Source organism: Canis aureus, chromosome 8, assembly GCF_053574225.1.
Source record: "Canis aureus isolate CA01 chromosome 8, VMU_Caureus_v.1.0, whole genome shotgun sequence".
Taxonomy (NCBI): Eukaryota; Metazoa; Chordata; class Mammalia; order Carnivora; family Canidae; genus Canis; species Canis aureus.
Genome location: NC_135618.1, coordinates 1635088 through 1662509, shown reverse-complemented (window position 1 = coordinate 1662509; position 27422 = coordinate 1635088). Strand labels below are relative to the sequence as shown.

The following is a 27422-nucleotide window of genomic DNA, read 5'->3' as shown; positions in this document are numbered from 1 at the left end:
TAAAAATAATTGAAGAGGATTTATTTAAAAATAGCAAATCCCCATAGTACATTGAAATGATTTTATTTCAGAAATTCAGTAACAACACAGTTGTATAATTTTTATAAGTCTTTCTGCCATTCCCAAGTATAGGCCTCTGACTTCTCACCTCAACAGAGAAACCGCCCCTTGAGTGATTTTTACATCCCCTGTTTCTCTCTATCCTAGTCAGGATTGATTGTCAGGCTGTGTCTTTCAAATTCATAGGCCTAAAGTATCACTTCTTTGTGCAAGACACACACACGCAGGACAATATAGATTTCGTTGTTTTGTTTACTGCTATACACCCAGCACTTAGAACAGGGTTAAGCATGAAGTAGATGCTCCATAAATATTGGTTCAATAAATAAATCCTACTGTAAAATAACATAAATTTACCCTTTTTTATTGGTATGATTTTCCATGTTATATTCTCCTTCACAGACTCTAAACAAAAGCTCTGTTTTTCAAAATAGTTTAGAATAGGTTAATCAGTTCTGAATACAAATTCTGCTTTCTATTTACTTTCTTTTAAAACAAATTTGCTTAATTTGATTTTCTACTTACTGACTCAAGGCAATTATTTCATTTTATTAATTTTATTTTAATTTTTATTGATTTAAAAAAATTAATTTGAGTATAACTAATATACAATGTCATACTAATTTCATGTGTATGTACAGCATAAGGACTCAATAATTCTATACCCTACTCAGTGCTCATCACAATAAGTATAATTAATTTCCTTCACCTATTTTACTCATCATCTCACTGACCTCCCCTCTGGCAACTACCAGTTTGTTCTCTATATTTGTCTGTTTCTTTCATTTGTCTCTTTTTTTCTATATCAGTATATTATGTGCTTACGATGTGCCATGTGTCCTGTTCTTTTTTTATGCCAATCCATTTCTCATACTGTTCTCAAATTTACATATTTTTGATAATTAATAATCTATAGTTTATTAATCTATAAATATTTAAGAGATTACAATATAAGCAACTGATGAATTATTAAAAACTACATCTGAAGCCAATGATGTACTGTATGTTGGCTGATTGAGTATAAATTTAAAAAAAGAGGGATAGAGTAAATGGTGCATAGATACTTGTAATTTAGTTTTTATTCACTCCACTAAGACATATTATAGTCAAATTTGTATTTTATACGAATGGATCAAATACCTCATTTACAAAGTATGAATTTTGTCATTTTCATTTGCTGCTTCATTCACAACACCTAGACAATCTAATGAGACAAGTACAGTCACATTCCATTTTACAGATGAGGAAAACAGAGGCAAGGAGAAGTTAAGGAACCATTTTATACAGTCTTAAATGGTAGTGCTGGGTTTTAAACTAGATTCAACTCCAGAATGTGCACTTCAACCACTAGACTCTGCGGCCTTTGTGACATATAACACTTTGCTACCCTTCATGCCTATCAAACACCGTAACTTGTAAAGAATGGGGGACTCTAAATATCACATAAGATGAATAGTGATAAAAGGAAAAGCTTTAATTTCCCAGTAGTCTTCCTAATAATTTACGAGAACTAGCCACTAAAACATGGAGGTAAGTACTATAACCCAAGAGAACTTTAGCAACTTATTTAGTATCAGAAAAATTGAAAAACAATATTTTTTTCCTCTTCCTGGCATTTTGTGGTACTTTTATCTCTTAACCCAGAAGTCTCAAGTGAGGTTTACTATCTTTCATTTATTGACATCTCTTATCTAGAAAATAACATTTTCAGATAGCTGCACAAAAGCATTATATCGACACCTGAGTGGCTCAGTGGTTGAGCACCTGCCTTTGGCCCAGGGCATGGTCCTGGAGACCTCGGATCAAGTCCCACATCGGGCTCCCTGCAGGGAGCCTGCTTCTCCCTCTGCCTGTGTCTCTGCCTCTCTCTGTGTGTCTCTCATGAATAAATAAAAGCATGAAATTGTCTTTGTATTGCACATGAAATATAAAATGTTCCATAATTGTAAAACTCTTTCACAATCACAAGTGATTTAAAATAATGAAATAATTCATGAAAACAGACTTCCTGTCATAATCTATATGAACCACCCAACTGGGGCAGCCCTGGAGGCTCAGGGGGTTTAGCGCCGCCTCCACCCAAGGGTGTGATCCCGGAGACCTGGGATCAAGTCTCATCAGGCTCCCTGCATGGAGCCTACTTCTCCCTCTGCTCGTGTCTCTGCCTCTCTCTCTGTGTCTCTATGAATAAATAAATAAAACGTTTTTTTTTTTTAAAGAAAAAATAAGAACCACCCAACAGTTTCTAGGGAATTAAATACCAATATAAGTTACATATAATAGAATTCTAGCAAAAATGAGTTAATTCCACTACAAAAGAAAAAAATGTATTTTGCCCGATACATTAAAAGAATGACAAAAACCAACATTAGCAAAATCAAATTTTAGGTGAGGAAAATATTTGCAATGTATTTGAAAGAAAAAAGGGCCAATATTTGTAATATATAAGGATCAGTTACAAACTGATAATAAAAAGCCAACACAATAAAAAGGTAGGCAAGAAATATCAACATACAAATTACAGAAGAGCATGTGACTAATACACATATGAAACGTTTAATCTCTCTGGTAGCCAGGAAAATGCAACCTGAAGTAATTCAGATATTACTCTATATCCAGCAGAATGAGAAAGATAAGAAAAGAGAGATTACAACTTATTTCTCAGTGGCAAATGTGAAAATGAATATTACATACCCATGGCAATCTAAATCATCATAGCTTTTGAGTACAATATTTGCCTATTAAATTTAGAAAGTTATATGCATCACATTATGGATAATGGTAAAAACTGGAACAAGCTCTATGCAGAGCAATTTTACAAATTCCACCAGAATTACATTGTATATAACAATTCCACTCTTCCTATGATATGCTTGCACAGATGCGAAACCATCTATGCCTATGGTCACTTAGAGTAGCATTGTTTGTGATAGCAAAAGACTGGAAGGGATATGAATTCACATAATGTGCTCTTAAGGAGTTTATATAAAATGAAAATAAAATAAGAAAATTCTTTACAAACAGATATGAAATTATATCCAATATTTTCCACTAGGTAGGAAAAAGGTATTGAACAGTTCCTGAATATGCTATAATCTAAGGGAAAAAGAAAAAAAAATGTATGTGTATGTACATAGGCCTATATATTGGAAAAATATCTCTGGAAGTTTATATAAGAAACTGATAATAACCAGTTTCCCTCTAGAAAGGAAAACTGATTGGTTGGGGATAGAGTTGGAAGAGACATTTTTCAGTTTATATCATATAGAAGCTTTTGATTTTTGAAATATGTAACATTATATATTAATATTGGTGATTTTCTGTACAATAATGCTAAAGTACTTAATGCCAGTGAACTGTATACTTAAACATGGTACATTTTATGTTATGTATACTTATCACAGTAAAGTGATTTTAAAAGTATATAGTATATAAAAATAAAATAACTTTAATATTACATGTATATAATATATATTACATATATATAAATTTACATATATAAAGTATATTTATGCCCCAGAAGCTTATATCTGGGTATGTATTTCTTTGTAAATGTTATACTTATTTAATTTTTTACAGATTTATTTATTTATTTTAGAGAGAGAGTGTGTGTGAGTGGGAGAAGGGGCAAAGGAAGACAGAGAGAGAGAGAGAGAGAGAGAATCTCAGGCAGATTCCCAGAAAGCATGGAACCCAACACAGCGCTCAATCTCATGACCCTGAAATCATGACCTGAGCTGAAATCAAGAGTCAGGTGCTTAACTGACTGAGCCACCCAGGAACCCCTGGGTATGTATCCCCTCGGAAACATAAGAAAATAAATGAGGATATATTCAGGTTAGCTCACATACCATTATATTAAGAGGCAAAAATTGTAAGTAGAGTAAATCATCCCTAAATGGAGGATTGTTTAATGAAACTCATCCAGATATTCTAGAATCTAATGCAGCTGTTAAAAAAGAATACACTATGAATAGATAGATTGTTCTAGGTCTGTACATTGAAATATTACTCAGTGCTAGAAAAAAATAAGCTATCAAGCCTTGAAAAGACATGGAGGAAAATTAAATGCATATTATTAAGTGAAACAAACCAGTCTGAAAGGATACATACTGTTTGATTTCAACTACATGACATCCGAGAAAAGACAAAATTACAGAAATAGTAAAAAGGTCAACAGTTTTCAGGGATTAGGAGGCATGGAAGACAGGATTTTTAGGGTGGTGAAAGTATTCTGTATGATACTATAATAATGAATGTCATTATACATTTGTCCAAATTCATAAAATGTACACCAAGAGTGAAGCTTACTATCAACTACAGACTTTGGATGACAATACTATGTTAATATTGATTGTAACAAATGTACCACTCCAGTAAGGGATGTTGACGGTGTGGAAGGCTATGCTTGTGTGGGGTCAGCGGATATATGGGGATTCTCTGTACTGTCTGCTCAATTTTTCTGCAAACCTAAAACTGCTCTAAAAAATAAAGTCTATTTTAGAAAGGATTCTAAGAGAAAGAAGTGGAAGACATGAAAATAAAAAAAGTACATTAGTCGTGTTAGTTGACATGCAAAAATTCCCATTATATACCAAAACAATATACAAAAAGTGTTTTGTTTTGTTTTTTTGGTTTTTTTTTTTGTTTGTTTTTGTTTTTGTTTTTTTGTTCTTTTTGCAGCATCATGCTTCTACAGAGAGATACTGGGAGAGATATATACATTTAAATAGAGAGCTGAGGAACCTACAAAACTAGCCGGGCTAAATTTTCACAGTGAGGAGAACCAAAGACAAGTGAGCTGAGCATCAAAAGATCCTTTCTCTGGAAGCATTTGCCAATTCTATGGCACAAAATAAGAGTCTGAAAATCTGGGTTTAGTTTGATCAAAGGGCCATAACCAGGGAAAGCCAAATAACAGGTCTGGGTGTCTGGAGAACCTAAAGTAAACACTGGAGAACTGAAGACACTTAACGGTATAGTTGATCTTTCCTTTGAATAATTTAGTGTGGTTTGGTATTACATGACACAGTAAACTAGAATTTTAGACAAAAATCTTTGAAATACAAAGCAAAATGTCCTGCCTTATCAATAAATTTACAAGGGGCAAGAGTCATAGTAAACACACCAAGATTTCAGTTGAAAATTCTAGAGGGTTACTACACTTTATAAACAGGAAATTACCAGAGATAGACTAAAGCACCCAGACTCTATTCATCTTCATCCCTGAAAACATTAGGTGGAATATTTTTTCTACTTTATTTGCCAAGATATTATCACCTGGAGACTCTAAAATGTAGCATACTACACATCTGGCATTTAGTAAAACTTACTTAAAGAAACAGGTTCATAATGACCAAAATATAAGGGAATAAACAGACACTAAAAATAGATGCATAGGTGATCAACATATTAAAGACAAGAACTTTAACTACAATTGATATGTTCAAGAAACTGGTTGAAAAGATGGACACGCTATATCAGATGAAGATAAATAGAATTTCGCTAATTTATTTAGATAATAGGATAATCTAATTAGATTATTAAAATTTATTTAAAAATCAAATATTCTATAATTGAAAGATATAGTATCTGAAATTCAAAATTCAATAAATAAATTTAAAATCATGTTAAAAACTGGATAATGAACTGGAAGACAGATCAACAGAGAATATCCAATTAAAGTAGAAAAAAGAGAATATAAAATAATAGAGTATAAGAGAATTGTGTGCACAGTGAAAAGATCTATGTAGCTGAAGTTCGAGGAAAAAGAAAGAATGGGATTGAAACACTACTTGCAAAGAATGTGGCTAAGAATATTCCAAAATTGGGGATCCCTGGGTGGCGCAGCGGTTTAGCGCCTGCCTTTGTCCCAGGGCGCTATCCTGGAGATCCGGGATCGAATCCCACGTTGGGCTCCCGGTGCATGGAGCCTGCTCTTCTCCCTCTGCCTGTGTCTCTGCCTCTCTCTCTCTCTCTCACTGTGTGCCTATCATAAATAAATAAAAATTAAAAAAGAAAAAGAATATTCCAAGATTGGTGAAAATCTCTAACCAGAAATTTGCAAACTCTGGAGAAAACAACTGGAAAGAAAACCACACCCAGATGTATCATAATCAAAATGCTGAAAATAAAACAAATGAAGAGAAAATCTTAAAAGCCTATAAAGAACAACCAAAAATAGCTCAATTAAAAATTAGGTAAAGGATTTGAATAGACATTTATCTAAAGAAGATATATTCAGGGCAATAAGCACATGAAAAAGTGCTCAAGCACTCATTACTAGGTAAATGGAAATCAGAATCATCATGAGATTATCATTTCATATCTATTAAGATGGTGACCATCGAACACACACACACAGACACACACATGAATGAGTATTGTCTAAGATGTAAAAAAATTGGCTTGCTTTTGCTCCATTGTTGGGAATTTAAAATGGTGTACTTACTATGGAAAGCAATATGGCAACTCCTCAGAAAACTGAAAACAGAATTTTCACATAATTCATAAATTCCACTTCTGTATACATACCCAAAAGAAAGGAAAGCTGGGATTTGAAGAGATACATGTACACCTGTATTCGTGGCAGCGTTACACTCAATCGTCAAAAAATGGAAGCAACCCAAGTATCCATCAACAGATGAACGGATGAACAATATATTGTCTATACACAGAATGGAATATTATTCCACCTTAAAAGAAGAGAAGTCTGACACAAGCTACAACACGGACAAAACTAAAGGACATTATGCTCAGTCTCAAAAGAACAAATACTATATGGTTCCACTTAGATTGCTCCAAAGTAGTCAAATTCCAAGAGACAGACAGTAGAATGGTGGTTCGCAGGGGCTGGAAGAGGGGCAGGAGAACAGGGAGTTACTGCTTACAGTACAGACTTTCAGTTTTGCAATATGGAAAGAGGTATGGAGACGGTTGGTGGCCATGGTTGTGTAACAACGGGAATATACCGAATAACACTAAACTGTCCATTTAAAAATGGTTAAGATGGTAAATTTTGTTATGCATATTTTACCATAATTTAAAAGCCATTCTGAAAGTCTTTTAAAAATCTTTTACACAATAAGACAAATAGTCATCAAAAAAGCACCAGTGAGACTTACGACTTTACTCCCAAGAGAAAGAACAGAGCTACAACACAATGGGGTGATATCTTCGAAGCACTGAAAAAGAAATTCTATAACCAGCAAAAATAATGTTTGGAAATAAAGATGAAATAAAAAGTTTCAGAGAAATAAAAACTGAGAAAAATTTATTTCTGGCACATTGGCACTAAAAGAAATGCAAAAGAGTCCTTCAGGCAGGAGAAAAAAATATTCCCTAGTGGAAACACAGACATGTAGGAAGAAATGAAAGACAGACTGGTGTCAGAATGGTTTTGAGTGTGGCAGTTGTGAAGCAAAGGAGGGAGTGCCTGGGGGGTGGGGAGGGGGGCTCTGTGGTTGAGCGTCTGCCTTTGGCTCAGGTCGTGATCCCAGGTCCTGGGATCGAGTCCCATGTTGGGCTCCCCACATGGGGCCTGCTTCTCCCTCTGCCTGTGTCTCTGCCTCTTTCTCTCTCTGTGTCTCTCATGAATAAATAAATAAAATCTTAAAAACAAAAAGAAAGAAAGCAAAGAAGGAACACAGGAGAAGGACTGGGTTTTTCGCAACAGAGGCAAACAGATATTTGTCAGCCTACTATGCGAAATCATTTATGAGATTACTACATGAAATAATAATAGGCCATCTATATTTGATAGGATGACCCAGTAGTAAAAATCTCCTTAACCAAGATACATTAACTTGAATTAGCGTTATTCAAATTAGCGTTAAGTTTCAGGGAGTTATAAGGATGTTCTGAAAAGAAGTAAATCTGAGTTACAAATATGAAACTATGTAAGGTAAATATGAAAAACGTAAATCTATTATTGGGATTGATATATGAAGGAGATAAGGTAAAGAACAAAGGCTCTATATGAAAAAGGATTCACAAATTCGTTTGGCCTCCAAAGTTGGATTATCTCCCTTCAGGGGCTCCCACTGACTGCATGACTGAGATATCTTTAAAAGTTTTCCGTCCTCAGTCATCCTCCTCCCAGGCTTTCCGGCAGCATCTGACATTGCCAACCTCTACGAATCTTCCTGCTTCTTCAATTTCTTTAAAAAAAAAAAAAAGTGAAACAAAAATACTGGAAGCCAGATTTCCTCTCACTGCTGACTCTTGCTCAGTTTTTGTGGCTGATTTCTCTTTCTCTACACAGATCTTTGATGATCGAATATTGATCCTAAGAATTGCACCTATGACAATATTCCCGATGACATCCTGGCGGCTTCAACCACTTTGTCTACTGGGAGACACCGTCTAGTCCTACCTCCAGCTGTGCATTTCTGACAACTCTGCAGTGTCCCCGTTCGGCTGTGCGGAGGCACCTGCACTCCACATTGCAAACTCAAGTCACCATTTTACCATCATCTACTGGAAGCTCTACACTTAAAGTTCCAGATCTCAAGCAATGGGGCCACTGTTCACCCAAACGAAGTTCCCGCAGAATCCAGGGAAGCGGGTGTTGGTTTCTATCCCAGCCCTCTCTATCGCTACTGTCAGCACCTTAGTGTGACTCCCAGATTCCCCAGCTGCGTGGCCACAAGCACCAGTCTCCTGGACTCCCACTCCTGGATTCCCTCAACAGCCTTCTTGATGTTTTCCCTTTTTAAAACACTTCTTTTAAGTTCTTCGATACCTTTCAAATTCTGGCCTTCTTCACTTCCTTCTGAGCTAAAATTGATCCCGACACTGACTCTTAGAACGTGTATCTAAAAACAATTATTAGAAGTTTCTCTCCTTTAATACAAAGATAGTCCAACTAAACTATTTTAAAAGTCTGAATTTTGAATTTTGATTCTTACACCCTACAGTGTTGTGTGTATCACTGTATGACATCCCAGGATAAAATGTCTAAATTTATAAACCAAATTTGTTAGGTTTTCACTCATGCTTTTTTATCTCTGAGTTTTACTGAGTTATTGTTTAGCCATCTTCTTATGAAAATGTATGGTTCCAATTTATAACTATTTGATATCGTTTGAATGTGTTATCATCCATAACTAGTCATTTATAAGTCCTTCAATAAAAGACTGAAAGGGAAGAAATTTCTTTTGGCTTATAAAGTTTTTTTAGGAATCTTCTTTAAGCAGTTGAAATACAGTTTTAAAGAATGTCTATAATTAAAAAAGTTTCTACTACGTAGGATTTTAAATATAAAAATATGTATGATTTCTAAAATATTTTGATTGTGGATGCTGCCATCATTTCTCATAGATTTTTCTTTGCAGACATATTTTAATCATCATCCACTGAAAAATATCTGTTAAAATATAAATATCTTGTTAAAGACCTGTATTTTTATCCTAAAAAATACATGGTTATTATTCTGTATGTGCATCTAAATGTGTTCATGTGTGTATGCATGGAAGTATATGACATGTACAATCAGTTTCTAAGTACAAACTTCATTTCTTAAACCATATCAATGAAAGAATTGATGTAAATACTTTCCAAAATACTTTTAGCTTCAACATTTTCTGATTCTGTTACAATCTCCGAGATACATTCGGGGAGCAAAAATCAACCCCAAAATACTTTAATACGGAACCATGAGAGTCTCAAAGATCCTTCTTGCCATTCAAATAATCTTATTTACCCTTCCCACGTTCTTAAATCTTTTTAAAAATCCATTCATCCAAACATTACATGTTCTTATCATTGAACCTCCTATTTCATTTCTTGAAAATGTCAGTGAGTACTGATAAATGGAAAGTTCCTGCTTCGTGTCTAGATTTCATTTGATATCACCTTGAAATTTTGAAATGTAACCTTCGAAAGTGAATGCAATTTCATTCTATTTCTTAAAAGCATGATTTTAATATAATTCCTATTAATGGTTTATGAGAGGAATTAACACATTTATACAGTGGTTTAATGTGTTACAAGGTATAGGGAGATGCTTTTTTTTTAGAAAGGAATGTGTTGTTGAATTAGGTCTCTAAGTATAAGACCTCTGAAAAGATAATTTTTAAACTCACTTTCTGACCAAAATCATTTCATTATTATTGACAGAAAATTTGTTTCCTGAAATCCATAGTTACCATTTTTTCTTCCTATTTTTATGATGTGATATAGTTAACACAAATACTACTAGATATGAATTTAAAATTACAAGACTATTTTGTAATTATAGAGTAAAGTTCCCAGAATACTACTGAATTCTACATATTTAAGCATAGTAAAATAACATAGTATCTACTTGCTAGTTATTCCTGTCTCTGCAGACTTCTAGGTTGTGACCACTTTGACTTGCATTTTTTTCATGTAGCGGGCTCCTTTAAAAAAAAAAAAGAAAATTTAAAAATTTTTAATTAACTGTACTTATAAATTGACAAATGCATCTAAATGAACATAATAAGCAAGAATGGAATGTGAAGAGCTTAATCAAATGTATTTCTAATTGTCAGGTTATACATCCTCATCAGAATAATTCCATAAACACTACCATCTTAAGTATTTGAGTGTGAATATATAAATTCAGTATGGAACAAAAGGACACTATTGTCCAATATTCCTTCTAAAAACAACTCAGTATCTGCAAGGAAAATTCTTTGTATAGTGATTTTCCACCTTGCCTGTTTTATTTCCAATAACTAAGTAATTAATGTGAAATGTTATTTTTTTTAAAGTTATAAAGACAGAATTCCTTTTAAAAATTTTCATAATTTAGGTTCTTGCAGGTCAGAGTTGCCTTTCCTCTAATTATTCTGAGTGAATAAGATTTTATGTTCTCACTATTACACCTTAAACCCTGATTTGGTAATTCCCGGTGGTCATTAAAACACAGTGCTTTGACACTGGCACTTAGGTGTGTGTATATTCGTAGCTTAATGTGTTTGATATATTACAATTAAGATAATTGAGCCTAAAATACCCATATGCATTTGTAATAATCAAATTTATTTTTTTAAAGTGACTTTAATGAGACTAATGCAGATATGCATATTTATTTAGCATTGTAGTTTCTACTCTGCAATGTTACAACCCAGGATTGACCTGGAAAATAAAGAAGAAAATGACACTTTGAAATTGTTTGTTTGAATACTTAATGTAAAGCCTTTATATGTATAAAATCCAAGAATCTCAATATAATTATTAAATGTATAAATCAGGGCTATAGGAAACCTCCATTTATCAGTGGAACAGAGAAGTTATCTATTTGATACATAGGCTGAGCCTGGTATGCTTTAGGAATCATAAAGGGATGCTTTATTGATATTATTTAGTGCAATTTTTTAATAAGACATTTAAAAATTGGAATGAAAGGACCAAGAAAATGCACAAAATCTGTTTACTAAAGCCAAACGTACATAGTAACACTTAGGTACTAAAAGAAATCTCTCCTTGAAGTTAGGACTCTAAAGGATATTTTGGAAAATAAAAAATGTATTGAAAATATATAAATAGCAGTTAAAATGCTGGAGATTATGTTTATTTAATTGATATAATTACTTGTATAAAATGCACAATCTTAAATAAAGCTTAGCAAACCATGTGTTTAGGCTGAAGTAATTTTCTGATTACAAATGCATTATTAAAAGAAATAGAAATTAACAATTTTTATGGTTATTCTTAATACCTTTGCCTTTTAACTTTTATACTAAAATTAAAAATGATTTACATAGCACCATTATAGGTTACATAATGAAATGCTTACAGCCTGCAATATGTTATCCTGAATTTCATAGGAATACAAAGATACAGTCTGGTTAAATGCCATTTAATATAGTCTAGAGTCTAGATTAGAAAACTGGAATCATCATCTACTGTAACTTCATTATCTGTATAGTGACAATAATAATTAACCTAAGTGTCTCACAAATAATCTTCAAAAAATAATACAAAGTAATATAAATTAACAGCTAAGCACACTTCTTAGGAGAACAGTCTTTGCTTTTATTTTGTTATACTGTAACAAGTAAAATTTTAATCCTAAATATGTTATTCCACTGCCCCAAAAAAGTGATATATACTTAAAAAAATACATTATTATATTCTTGTCATCTGTTCTTTTGCTGCTACTTTGTTGAAAATAAAAGTTGCCCCTCTACTTTCAGGCAGATTCACTATTCAATATAATGAAAGAAATATGTCTGAATTATTAATATTATTATTATAGTTATATTATGCTATACAATACTGTATTACAGTGTAGTGTACTATATTATAATATTGTAATAGTTATATTAGTATATTACAATTATATTATTTAGTATAATATACAGTGATATTATTTTAAGAATGAATAAACTTGCTTCTGTTATTTGCAAATCATTGGAATTGGGCCTCATCATGGCTAGTGAGACAAACACTCACTAGGGAAGGGAAATACTGTTAGGAGGACACATGCTCTTTTAAACACAGCATTTTATTTTTCTTTTACAAGAGACCTAATATACATAGTAACAGGTGAAACCACATTTTTAAGGCCAATGTTGAAGGGGAAAAAAAAGAACCTTTTGGTTATAATAGAGGCCAGCATACCAGCCTTGACGGTAACCTTTTACTAAATAACTTAAAATAAGATGCTTAAAAGAAAAATAATTTTCAAGTGTTTTTTTTCAGTGCTATCACTGATCCTTTGGGTCTAGTGTATGTAGCCCCCAGGGTTAAAGTCCATTTTAAGAGACTTAGTGGGAGAGCTAAGATAAGGAAGCATTGTATGCAAGTCTTTTGAAAGGTTTCTTGCTTTGGGCTACACTTACTTTGTGGTATTTCTGGTTTCTAGTCTTTTAGTCAACAGTCTTGATGGATAACCTCCTCACTCAGTGCCTATATTGTATGTAAATGATGACCTAAAAATCCATGTTATGCATTAAATGGATGTTGATTCTCACTAAGTAGTACTCCTTATTACAGTCCTTTTCTTCCCAAACTTTCCATATCTTTAGATGGCCTGAGCTGCAAGTAATCCCAGTGAGACCTGCCTCTTCCACCTGTTACTCAAAAGTAGAAAGTGCATATGAAAAATCCTTAAGGTATAAGCTACTATTTAAAACAAGGCCTCCCGGGGCCAAGTCCTCATTCAGTCATACTTCTATGTAGCATCTATCACTCTGTAGATGTTGTCATATTTAACCAGTGTTGGTACAGCACTTGGGCTATGACAACGCAGTGAATAAGCCAGATTTGGGTGCCAAGCACCACAAATCCCAGCTTCACATTTCCTAAATGAGATTGCCTAATGTGTTTAAATGTCCATCAAAATTAACCTTTCACATCCAGAGGGCACAGTGGGTATTCTTGATAACACTAAAATTCTAGACAGGTTTCCAAATACTACGGGATAAATGAAAAATTCAGAGGGTTTGAAATGGCAAGAATGCTCTGAAACAGATGTTGAATTGGCTAAAGAAGTTTAACTGTCTCAAGGTTAATGTTCTCCTAGTGCTACTGTGATCTGATTACTAATAGTCTTTGACTATTTAATGCCAATAATACTCTCAGAGCTGATGAAATACAGGTGCTGCATATCACAGAAACTTCATAATATCAATCCAGGTAAGAACTATGGCAGGGAACATATTTAGGTTGAATTACAAGGTTGAGAGAAATTTTAAATAACCATAGTCTGTTCATTATGTTGGGAGGAATTTCACCACAGCCATCCTTAGCAAGTGAGGACCTTTTGAAGGTCACCAGTATCTTCAGGAAATTCATCGGAATTTGTGGTCACACCTTGCAGGTGTCCACCTATAGGAATTAGAGTGGGAGGCTTGCCAAGAGTGTGACATCGCACACCCAGCACCGGGTTTGTGAGATCTGGGTGGAGCAAAGGGTGTCTTAGTAGTGGCATTGTAGGTCATTTGACTTTAAAGACAGGGCTTGAAAGTCCAGATATGAAGGCTTTTCAGAAACTAGAAGGCAAAACAGAATTCCCAATATGAGACTAAGGCCCTCCAGATCCTGCCTGTGTAGCCTCTTGGATAAATTAGGAATAAACTCTTAATGGAGCTCATCACTGAAGGGCAGAGATTGAAAGCAGATTTAAGTATAATCTGAGACAGGAGACGACAGAAAGTGACCTTATTTCACTATGGGAGCCAGGGTCGGGGAGCGCTGAGCACACTCCAGAAGTTCATGGAAGGCTTCTGACTCGGTGGTCAGTCAGCGCCTTAGATGCCCCAGGTATTTTAGACATTTTATTAAATTTTCATTGAATTTCAATGAACAAACCAAGATCCTTTAAGTTTCTTCCACGCAAGTATATTATTTTAAAGGCAAGTAAAAAGGCAGAAAAAATGGCAGAGCCTCGTAAATCACTGTAAGCCTCTTGTGTTCCTTCTATATTTATTCCCCTCTCTAAATCCCTTGAACTCTCCAGGGAAAGGGAGGGATAGACAAGGCTAGAACTGCTGATATTTGGGGTTTAATTTGTTCCGATACCATCCAGTCTATTCTTTTTTTCTTGTCTAATATAAAATTTCATGAGTGAGACAGACGCAAGGATCATTAAAGAGAAAAAAACAAAATTACCTAGAAGGCAATAAACTGAGCACTCTGAATTGAAATAACGAAGGAGACCTTAGTATTCAGAGATATTCCTTTCCTGCTCCTAATATTTCCGTGGGAGGAATATACCAATGATGTTGGGCGTGGCTCTGTGACTTGCTCTGGTCAACAGCATGGGTGCAAGGAATGGTGGACCTGTTCTGATCCTAGGCCGTAAGAGGCCTTGTGTGTCTCCGGCCACACTGTCTCAGCTCTGCCATGTGTAAGAACTATGAGGTGAACATGTCCAGGTCGGCCCACGGGTTTGAGGAGTAAAATGAGAGATACACTGAGCAGAGCTGTGTCTATAGCAAAAGCATCATAGATCAGTTGACTTCTCTTTGACCTCCAGACATGAACAGAACCCAATGGAATCAGCAGAGCCACCAAGCAATGCCCAGCCTGGCTTGGTGGATTCCCAACCAATCCGCGGACACCGAGGTAAATAAATGCTCGCTACTGCGAGCCACTGAGATTCCGTTGCTGTTTGTTAGGTGGCATTGTTGTAGTGATAAGCGATAACATCTCAGATAAAGGGATCAAGAAAGGCCGCGCTGAGAAGATGACATGTCAGCAGACACCTAAGGAATGAGAGAGACCTATTTATGTAAACAGCTGATATTTAAATTCCAGGAAGAAAGATCACCACTCAGAAGGACACGAAGGCCTGTGGCATGCACGGAGGAACTTTAGTCTACCTAAGCCCAAGCAGCATGAAGAGCAATCACCCAAGGATAGATTGGGACAGGAGAAGCTGACAGATCAGACCTTGTATATGCTCTGGTAGGACATAAATCTTTAACATTTTTAGAATTTTCCGGAGCCAGTAGAATCTTCAGATGACCTGTTTAAGGCTGGTTTAGAAGTGGAAAATGAGTTAGAAGAGAGGACGAGGAATACTTGACGTGGAAATGTCCTTGCAAGGCAAGCACATCAGGGAGGCTTCCGTTCAACAGTAGGCTACGGTATAGGTAGGTTTTTGGAAAGTCAAAAGTCGTTCGCGGATTTTTGACTGTATGCGGGCGGGGGTGGGGGTGGCTGGCGCCTCTAACTCCCCATTGTTCAAGGGTCAACTGTATACATAGCAGCTTTGAGAGTGCTGCTGGAGCTCAGAGGCCCCTCCACATTGCCCCAGTACCACCACGACGTAAGGACCTGGTAGGACAGGAGGAAGAGCCCTTGTAATCTCTGACCGATTTCACAGAACAATTTGCTGATCCCTTGGCCTATTTTTATTGGCCTAATCATGTATATAATTTTCCTTACTCAGTGGTATCTTTATGGCACAACTACTCTCTTAGAACATTTCACTGAACCACACGGTCCAGCAGAGTATACAACGTGCAGTGAAGGACAGAAAAGAAAATCAACAGACTTTGTAACTAGATTTCACTGGCATTTCACATTGGCTTGTCTGGGTTTTTATTGATTTTTTTGTTTTGTTTTTGTCAGTTCTAAAGTGGTTGTCTGCTTCCTCACTGGCCTCTGGGGGGACTCTGACTTTAGTTACCTCCCAAACTAGAGTTTAGTCTAGAGATGACTTTCTAAAACATTTCCTCATGCGTGCTTGACTTAGGGGAGCATGGGGTGAGGAGGAGGAGACTGACCTTACTAAGCGCGTATTCTATTGCAGGTTCTATCCTAGGTGGTCAGAGATAGTTCTCTCAGGTTGGTTTCCCCCGGCAGCAGGTTCTGCCTAAGACATAGATCTGGATGTCAATGCTTTATCTGGGAGGCAATCCAGTGAAACACCAGTATACAAGTAAAGAAGTGGAACAGGAAGTAATGAAGCCGCTGCCGTTCCGGGCAACTGAAACTGTCACCTACGAGGCATATGCTCATGCTCAGGGAGGGCATGAGAGGGGTGAGGAAGGTGAGCTATTTATTCCCCCACTCCCATCTCTCAATGACTGATGCTGCACCTGGAGGAATGAAGTCCTCTGAACCTCCAGGCTGCACTGAACACTTGCCCAAAGAAGGTTCTCCAGAGGGTGCAACAATACTTGCACTTAGATGCACGGGCACATAGTAGAACATTAAGGATCAAGAGGAGATGGATGGGCCACCAACAGCTACAGAACCTTTTTCTTGTTTATTCCTTATTAACGTTACTATTTTATTTTATTTTATTTTATTTTATTTATTTTATTTTATTTTATTTTATTATTTATGTATTTATTCATGAGAATAAATAAGATTTTATTTATAAAAGACAGAAAAAATAAATAGTAAATAAATAAATAAATAAATAAATATTTTATTTATTTATTTATTCATGAGAAACAGAGAGAGAGAGAGGCAGAGACGCAGGCAGAGGGAGAAGCAGGCTCCATGCAGGGAGCCCGACCTGGGACTCAATCCCGGGACTCTAGGATCATGCCCTGGGCCGAAGGCAGGTGCTAAACCACTGAGCCACCCAGGGATCTCCATTAATGTTACCATTTTAAAGAGGCTTTTCTCATCCCTTAAAGATCTAAATCCCAGTTCCCTGTCACTCATTCCTTTTCCTTCAGAGCCAATATCACAATTGTTCATTATTACTTTGCTTCTTTCCTTATTTATTTCTGCATTTGTCCCTAGACAGTGAGTACGACGAGGTCAGTAACTGAGTTGGTTTGTTCAACAACACGTAGCACAAAGGAAGAACCCAGTATTTGCTGAATCAATTATTGAATGAGAGCCCTATGGAGGAGGTCGTGTGATCTTCATTACTGAATGGGAATACTAGGTCATATTGGTGGTGACAGGATTCCAATCAGGATGGTCGGACACAAAATCCCATATTCCTTAACACACAGCGGAAATGACACCATGCTGCTTTTCTATTTGCTGCCTCAGAAAGCTCAATTAATTCCTATTTGCTACATCATTAAATTTAAATTCCTCTGCCTAACTTTCAATTCCTTCAATAACCTGGCTAGTTAGATTATGCTTTCACCTTAAAATAAAATGTGCTCAAATACATTATAGGATGAATGAAATGTTGCTTAAAACCATATGTTAAAATGACCTGCAGGTTGCTTATTGTCAATAACTAGTTTGATATGAGAAAACAGCGTGATTTGGGCTCCAAAAAGTCCAATGGAAAAGGCTAAAGGAATGTAAACATAATTTTTAGAGCAGTCAGAGGAGGAGACTGAATGACGGTGTAACACAAGACTGTTACTGGGGACAAAATGACTCGAACTCAGAGTCACTGATGATAGAACAGCAAAATTCCTCTTACTCATGCATAGGTAAGTGATTTTGCTTTAAATAGTTGGGCCTGAACAAAAACCACACAACTATACCAGCAAAATGGAACCGGGAGGGATGAAGTCAAAAAACAAGAAAACAACAACAGAAACCTAATTTACTCCCACTTGTATTTGCCAAGGACACAGAGGTGCTTCCATCTGCCTTATCTCATGAAAGCCTCAGGACAAGGCCATTAGCATGACGGGAAGACCTGACAAAGCAAGAAAAGAGTTCAGCATTCAGGCTTTCAGGTAAGAAGCAACTAGTATTAGGGTAAAATTTCACCTATGAAATAATTAGATAATAATATGATTTTTTTTTCTTTTTCAAGAAAAGATGCTGTTGAATGCATTGATGGATTGATTAAAATATCTGAAGCATTTTCCCATGCTATCAGGCTCCTAGGGGTGCTTCTTAGGGGAGGATTATGGCTTCTGCCCTGGTGAGGTTATCCAGGCCCTGTGACTTACTGTGGCTCAGAAAACATAAGCCAAGGGAAAGCTCTGCATCGGCCTGTGTCGCTACTAGTGCTCTTTGCCGTCTGTGGCAAATCCCAGCTTACATAAACTCCATTTTCTCTCTAGATTCTAGAGCAAAGAGAAGGCAGAGCACAGTCCCAGCCACTACGTGGCCATCATGTAACAGTAGTGAAAGATAAATTTTGCTGTTGAAAATGCTGAGGTTTGGGGGCTGTTTGCTGCTGTAATGGTGGAAGCTGCATCAGACACAGTGGGTAAACGGGTCTTTCTGATTCTGGGGAAATTCAAAGATTCAAAATTGGGATCACGAAGGAAAACCAATTTTCCACTCGTAATTTTGAGTTGACTGTCAGAAAAAAAAATGTATAAATGATATTAAAAGTGTTTATCATATTCAAAACATTGACACGACAGAGCACCAGAACATGCGGTTGCAAATGAAATGAGAAATGAGTTACAGAGTTTTAGGGTGAGGGGGGCAGAATAGGCAACCGCGAAATATGCCACTTTGGCATATTGATTACTTTGAATTAAAATTCCTCCAGAAATAACTGGTACAAAAACGACCTGTGTCTCCTGACAGCGGGAAATGCACCTCCCTGCGAAAGGCACCCTCCGTGTCCCAGAGGAGTGAGAGGCATCCTCCCCCCCAGAGAGAGGGACCCGTGGGCCTGAGAAGGCAGTGACCACTAATCTTATTTCCTCTCCATTAATTCAGTACCCTGTCCCCAGGTCTCTCTGTTTGCCGATACTTTACAAAATTATTTTCTTTGTTTATTTTTCTTATGTCTACAGAATAAAATTTCTTTTTCTCCTGTTAATTTGTCTGTGTCAGTTGAATTATTAGGCTAGCCAAAGCACGTGGAAGGGAAGGAAGGGACAGTTTTCCATCCCTACAGCTGTTTCCCTGAAGTATGTGGGAGAATTTTATTTAGTTGGATAACACTAGTATTGTGATGCCTCAAAGAACTTGAAATACGCTAAAGTCAGACATGCAATCGATGAGATGTGCTAGAGTGGTTTAAGGGTGCAGAGAGGCTCTGCTTGTTACATCGGGGCTCAAACAATCTGATAAGGAAGGTAAGATGGTTTCGATTCATGGAGAGAGTGAAAGTATTTTTAGAAATTTAACAGATTTTAAATAATTAAGTTCTTTCATCAGATTATGTGTTTGAGAGACAGAGAGAACATGTGGGTGTGCCTGGGGGGAGGGGAGAGGGAGAAGGAGAGAGAGAGAACCTTCAGCAGGCTCCCCGCTCAGTGGGAAGCCTGGCCCGGGGCTCATCTCACCAGCCTGAGATCAGGATGGAGGCCGAAATCAAGGGATGCTGAATGGACTGGGCCACCCATGCATCCCTCAAGTAATAAAGTTTCAAGGTGACTATTAGAATGTACTAGATTTAGAAATAGAATAAGATTTCTATGTTTAGCTTTAAGAAAATTACTGAAAAATTAGGTTTAAATGTAAAAAAGTTAACACAAAAAATAAAAATTAATTTGAAAAATTACAGATAGCCATAAATAATTTTGACTGTGCAGAAAAGTCTTCCTATAATATTAAAACCTCACAATAGCAGAAGCACTATGAAGCAGTACTATATTTCCCATGTTATAGATGAGGAAGTAGAGACATAGAGAAATTAAAGTTGCCCAAAGCCAAAATTACGGTAATTTACCTGATTTAATAATTCTACAATTTGCAAAATAGTTTTTAAATGCTTCCTAAAATGTACTTTATTCTCTTTTTATCCTTTAAAATATTAATGTATGGTTACTTATAAAAGTTTTCAAAATTATCAAGTATAAATAAAGTTCTAGCTATTATAGATATCTGTATATCGGAAGAAAATGATTCTCTGATTTTTCTTTTGAAAATTAAAAATGCAATAAAAAAAGAAATAAAAAGGAAAATAAACGACTTATTAAAAGACTAACATTGAATGAATGTGTCTTCATGCTTCCTGGAAGAGACGCAACACAAGAAAAGCATAGGCTACAAATTCTGTTAGTTTGTTTAAAGGAAGCTCATGAATTCTGATATAAAATTCTTAAAGGTGTTTAATTTGCCAATTTATGTATCTTTTAACCAAGAATCCCTCTAAATAAGACCGATGACCAAATCCTTTACTTTTTCAAGTTTAAGAATAAATGGAAGATACTTTAATAAGGGAAAGTGATTGAGTCAGTCAGTAAGTGATTGATTACTTCTATCTATACTTTTATGTTCATAGCCTTTTATGACAAATTGCTAATTAAAGAACAAGGCTCACAACGAAGTTAATGTATGTTAACATATGCATTATACACAGGCCACATACGTATACACAGACACTGACACACATTTGTACGATTTTGAGAATTTGAAGCAACAATTACATATCTGTGGAATGACGTCCATATATATATCAGAGATTACAATTTATTCTTACATAGATAGATAAATATGTAACAAGTTCTATCATAAAAGACTAAACTTATGGCATCCTTGGGTAAACAAACTAACAAGTGCAATTTAAGATTAAAAAATAATCTCAAAAAAAAAAATCTCAATTTTCATAGTCCCATCTAAATTTTTTTCTAAAATCCCTAGATTTGACATTGAAATATAAAAAGAGAGTACCAGTTTTATGAAACAAAGGGAAATAAGATTTATTTGTTTTTGTCTTGAAGCATCAAACGACTGGAAAAAGTAAATTATCTACTTTTAACCATGTCTAATCTTTAAAAATGGTGCCATGAGGAGAAGTCATTTCTGTGAGATTTTCCAAGAAATAAAATCTTTTCTTTTTCCTAAGGAAAAAAAAATAAATCAGGACAAGGTAAAAATAAATTGTGGTTCCTGAATTTGAAGTATTATGCATTTAAAAATTGTGGTGGTGTTTTCAGAGTCTTCTAGGGTCTCCTAAGAACTAAAAGAGCATTAAGTGATTCGAGGCTATATTCTCTGCAAAAGGATCGGTGGGCCAAGGAGTGGGTCATCTCATGAACTTTGCTTAATGATGGTGTACATAATACATAACGCCAGAAATATAAATTATGTCTATGTGATAAACATTGCAATTGATCCTAGGAGATAAAGAACATGTCTGGTTAATGCTGGTCATAAAACTGCTCTCCCTTTCCTGACTGTTACTCTTTTTTGTTGTTGTTGTTGTTACTCACTTTTTTTAACACGAAGGTCATTATGACTATTAGTACATATTATGCTATGCCCACAATACTGTCTACACTTCACGTATCATCAAAATATTCATCTCAATAAGTTCCCCAAGCGCTATAGTTATATATCCAATCAAAAATCATTTTTGCATTATTTATGATTTTTAAGTTCACTTCTCTATCATACTCAGTCTTGATATCCTTCAGTGTGCACCGTGGTCCTTAAAAATTGGTAAATATAGCCTTTGAGTCAAGAATTAAAAAGTGAGCTTTTAATAATCACTTTTCCCTTTTTCCCCTTCCCAATTAATTTTATAAGAAGTTTAGTTAAGCGTTTGCCTGAGGAGAAAAAAGCTTGAAAGACAAAAAGCCTTAGAAAAAGCTTAAAAATCATTTTGTGGTCAACGATGCAGGAACTATCATTCCACCACGGATTATCCTTGGTAAAACTGTCTAGCCAAAGTATTATGAATAACAAGATGCCACTAAAAATGTTGCTGATCACAAAAGCTGTCATATTTACTGTCATCTGCAGTGCTCTGCTCCATAAGAGAGCAATAAGAACGGATGCCCTTTATGATGTGTTCTATCTTGCCTGACAGTAAACTGATAGGCATGTGACATGTCAAATACCAGAGGTGAAAATATGTTCTTGATTAAACATGGTGTGTGATGACCCATGAACACACAGGTAGCATTAGTCACTCTTCAGGCATGCAGCCAAATGACACAACAAGTCACATGTATTATGTATTTTCACAGTTAAAATTAAGAAGAAAGTATTTAGCTTTAGTCTTGATGGCAGGATGTTCAAATTCACAGGAAATAAAGCAACATAATCCCTGGTCCATTTGTTCTAAAAAATGTAAATTAATTTAAAAACAGAAGTTTGAGCAAGACTTTCTGCACTCTGTGCCAGATGGACACATCATCAGTTCAGACAGTTAAAACAGGTAAGATGTAATCTTTCTTTTGGCCTATACAACCCTGAAGATGCCATTTTAGAATATTTTTAAAGGGGGGGGGGAGGGTAGAGGGAGAGGAGAGAGATTCTTAAACAGGCCCCACGCCCAGCATGGAGCCCCGCTTGGAGCCCTTTGAAGGCTTCAATCTCATGACCCTGAAATCATGACCTGAGCCAAAATTGACTTGGATGCTTAACAGGCTGAGTCACCCAGGCACCCTCATTTTAGAATCTTTAAGTACAGATACCCTCTGTGCACCAATTTGGAAACAAATTAAGCCAAGGTTTTCTAAAATAGCATGCTCTGGTTAAACATTTTTCCTTAATAAACCCAGAGAATCTTCCAAAGGGGCTAGCAGACATCCCTTGTGTTCAGAACTTTTATTTCACAGAAACAATTATTCATTCTACATATAAAAACAGCCTCATGTGGATCAGAGTTTTAGATGTTAATGAGTCCATCAGTAAACTCCAAGGAACATGAACTCATAAATACACCACTGGCTTTAACATGCTATCCATTTAACGACTTTCTTTTCCATTTTAGCACGGGTGATAGATTTAAAAAAAAACAACCGAAGTGTTTGTATTTTTATTTTTAATGAGGATGTCTTCTGCTGTTCATTATTTAATTCAGTAAATGAGTAAGCATTTATCATGGGCTCAGCATTGGTGATGCAGATGTAACGGAGGCACCAACCCTCTCTCCACAGAACTAAGGGTCTAGTGAAGCAAAATTCACAAGACAGCATTCTATTGCAACTATGTCTGCTTTGGGGGCCAGGATTTAATGATAACTTTATTCCAATAAACCAGAAACATTTAAACTGCTTTGGTTTTCTAACTGATATGTTATTGTCTTAATATACTTCCTTTCTATAACATCTGATTTGACAATTTAGAGAAAAAGTTTCTTGACGCTTAGTCTGTATCTTTTATCCATAATTTTAAAGCCACAAGTATAATTTTATCTGGTACAAATAAAAAAATTAATTTGATGCTATGTTTTGTCAAATGTTTTTTTCTGCATCTATTGAGAGGATCACATGGTTCTTACGCTTTCTTTTGTTAGTGTGGCAAAAAATCTCTCAACAAAGTAGGGATAGAAGGAACATATTTCAATATCATAAAGGCCATAAATGAAAGACACACAGCTAGTATCATCCTCAATGGGGAAAAAAACAGAGCTTTTCATCTGCGATCAGGAACACGACAAGGATGTTCACTCTCACTACCGTTATTTAACACAGTACTGGAAGTCCTGGCCTCAGCAATCAAACAAAAACAAATAAAAGGTACCCAAATCAGGAAGGAAGAAATCAAACTTTTACTTTCACCAACAATATAATACTCTATGTAGAAAACCCAGAAGACTTCACCAAAAAATTGCTAATGACACATGAATTCAGAAAAGTTGCAGGATACAAAATCAATGTACAGAAATATGTTTCTAGAAATCTGTATTTCTATACAGCAATAATGAGGGAGCAAAAGAGAAATCAAAGAATCAGTCCCATTTACAATTGCACCAAAAACTGTAAGATACCTAGGAATAAACCTAACCAAAGAGATAAAAGATCTTTACTCTGAAAACTATAGAACACTTATGAAAGAAATTGAAGAAGATACACATAAATGGAAAAACATTCCATGCTCATGATTGGAAGAAAAATATTGTTAAAAATATCTATTATCCAAAGCCATCTACACATTTGATGCAATCCCCATCAAAATACCCCTAGCATTTTTCACAGAGCTAGAATAAGCAATCCTAAAATATATGGAACTACAAAAGACCCTGAATACCCAAAGCAATCTTGAAAAAGAAAAAGAAAGGTGGAGGCTTAACAATTCCAGACTTTAAGCTGCATTACAAAGCTGTGATCATCAAGACAGTGTGGTCCTGGCACAAAAACAGACACAGAGATCAAGGGAACAGAATAGAGAACCCAGAAATGGACCTACAACTATGTGATCAACCAATCTTCAACAAAGCAGGAAAGAATATCCAATGGGAAAATGCATTTTCAACAAATGGTATTGGAAAAATAGGAACATGCAGAAGAATGAAACTGGACTATTTTTTTAATACTATACACAAAAATAAATTCAAAATGGATGACAGACCTAAGTACGAGACAGGAAACCATAAAAATCCTAGAGGAGAACCCAGGCAGCAACCTCTTTGACCCTGGCTGTAGCAATTTCTTACACGGCACATCTCCAGAGACAAGGGAAACAAAAGCAAAATGAACTCTTGGGGCTTCATCAAAATAAAAAGCTTCTGTATGGCAAAGGAAACAATCCACAAAACTAAAAGGGAGCCTACAGAATGGGAGAAGGTATTTGCAAATGGCATTTCTGATAAAGAATTAGTATCCAAAACCTATGAAGAACTTATAAAACTCAACATTAAAAAAAAAAAAAAAAGCAATCACAAGCCTGTCTATTCCCTAAGAGTAGGTCAACAATATCAGGGCCAGAGGATGACCTATCCCCTTTTAACGGGACAGAGAGACAAAAATATAGCTGCATCTCAATTATGCCATGAAATGTGGTTGCTCAACATCATCATTATAGGGATGTCTAGAACAGAAGCAGGATGCAACATACAACATACTTGGTTGTGGGAACAAGAAATATTCTAGAAATTTTGTGCACTTTTCTATATGTTCCTGGAAACCGGATATAATAACAGGAGAATCAGACAGGATTCTCAAACTATGGGAGGCTTCTTGTTGATTTAGTTCATGGCAGCTTTGGATAGAGCCTTTGCTTTCTGGGGCATGGTCTGGAAGTCATTTTGGATCAAGTATTTTGGCAAGGGGTCAATTTTGTCACGCACCAGAGAGGTGGCATCAACATATGAAAATATGGTGGTTGATAACTAAATTTAACTACTATAGGACAATCTGTATGGAGTTATGGCGCCTCATGGGTATGTAAGGTTTGTCAGGAGAAGCTTTCTGTGTTGGCCTTTCATTCTGAAACAGGTGTTCTAGGTATTGATGTACAGTCCCATCGTGGCAGACTGAGCCCATGATAACTTTGCCAGAGATGGTTCGTGGTTATAAGTGACATAGGAGTGTGGTAGGAGGGGACAGACTCATTGCTTATTTCTCTGGATTCCATGAGGAGGCATTTTCCCTAAACATCCTGGGACCTTGCCCCATTTCGTCTCTTCCATGGATGTAGAAGGAGTTATCTGGTTCTGAAGGACTGAGCATAAATGCAGATCTCAAGCCCTTATCTTGGCTTCCTCCAAGGCCTCAGGTGTACAATAGTAGGCCCCATGAGACGGGACTAGGTGGGCTAATTCTCAGACTGTCGCCACGTACTTGAGCCGCAACCTCCAATGTCAGTTGTATCAGGAAAAACCATAAGTAGCAAAAAAGTAGGTTTTGGTGGTTCAAATTATACCTGGATAGGTTTTTGATGGGACCAGGACATATGGCTATGGGCTTTCAGCTTTAGCAAGTGGGCCATGCAGGATTTGACTCAGGTGTTTGTTATAGCTCACAGTTTTATTCTTCAGCAAGTGGTTACTTTCTGGGGCATGGTTTGGAAAGATGGGACTATTTTGTCAACGTCGCATTGGCCCTGCTGACTTCAGTGGGTAATAGCCACAGTGTCTGAGTTACTGCTCTATGACCCTGAGCTTTGGGCTGAATAATCCCAAAAGAACTGTCCCTGGCCCTTATAACTCAGGAAACACTCATTGTGGAAGCACCCACAGAGAAGTGGTGAATCTGACTAATAAACAATGGAAAAGTAAAAGGGAGACCAAACGATGATGAGAATCTGCCCTCTCCTAGGTGGAACTGGAAAAGATAACAAGCAAGTCATTAAGCTTGCTGCCTACCTGAAGGATACACAAAGTCATAACAAAGCTATGTGTGTACAGCACATAGCCTTTAAAAACGGAATTTGTGTAGGGTTTCCAGAAGGAATTGGAGTGATATGAAAAGAGAGTTCGCCTTTATTATCAGAACAGAAGCAATAGAAAAATAAAAAGGGAAACTACCTGATTACTTTGGAGAGAGAGAGAGAGAGAGAGAGAAAAGAGATTTCCCTAGGAAATCATATAATACTGAGATTAAATGGGATAGATTAGACAGCTATGAAGCAGAAAATGAGATCTTAAAGGTTGAGAGAAACAAATATTAAAAGGAAATGGGTAGGGGCACCTGGGTGGCTCAGTCATTTAAGGGCCTGCCTTCAGCTCAGGTCATGATCCCAGGTGATCGAGTCCCCCGTTGGGCTCCCTGCTCAGTGGGGAATCTGCTCTTCCCTCCCGCTTGTTCTCTCTCTCTCTCTCTCTCTGTTTCTCACTATCTCTCTCTTAAATAAATAAATCTTAAAAAAAAAAGAAAAAGAAAAAGAAAAACAGAAATGGGTAGACCCGGCTCTGACGAAACTGAATGAGGAAAGTTGGAAAGTTTGAGCTGAACAAGTCAAACAATTGTGACTGGACCCTAAAGAAATCTAACCAAAGCAGAGTGACAGGATTTTAGAAAAACAATCTAGAATGGCTCCCTGGGAGAAGGCTGGGTCAGAGGAACTGAGAATGCAGCCCTTTTAAAGCTGTGGATAAAAAGTCCAGAGTGACAGCAACTGGGAATTACAACTTGAGAAATAGAGAACTATACACGGGGCCCACAAAACCTGGACAAATTTAAGGATAGAAGGTAGAAAACCAGCACAAAACATTTAAAGCATTCTTAGGTGAGTTTCAAAGTGATAAAATCATTAATGGTGATGGTACAGGTATTGCCTTGCCTTTGAGTAACATTCCAGAAATTTATAGAATCAGCAATGAAGAAAGATTCAGCAATGACAAGAAATATTAAGGGGAACGTATTACAGGAAAATGCATGCAGAATAATAAGAGATCAAGTCCAGGTGTGAGCCTGTGTAACTTCGTG

At 36.2% G+C, this 27422-nt stretch overlaps 1 protein-coding gene across 10 annotated transcripts in view; it reads right to left on the bottom strand.

Moving 5' to 3' along the window:
* Positions 1–27422, bottom strand: part of LRRC7 (leucine rich repeat containing 7) — a 495471-nt gene that overhangs the window by 341020 nt on the left and 127029 nt on the right. Inside the window, exon 3 of one of the 10 annotated variants that reach the window (XM_077904995.1) lies at positions 10367–10442. The exons of the other annotated variants lie outside the window; for them this stretch is intronic. Within the exon in view, the coding sequence (XP_077761121.1) occupies position 10367 (1 nt within the window). The 5' untranslated portion in view covers positions 10368–10442. The remainder of the gene's footprint in view (positions 1–10366; positions 10443–27422) is intronic. 10 annotated transcript variants of the gene reach the window in all.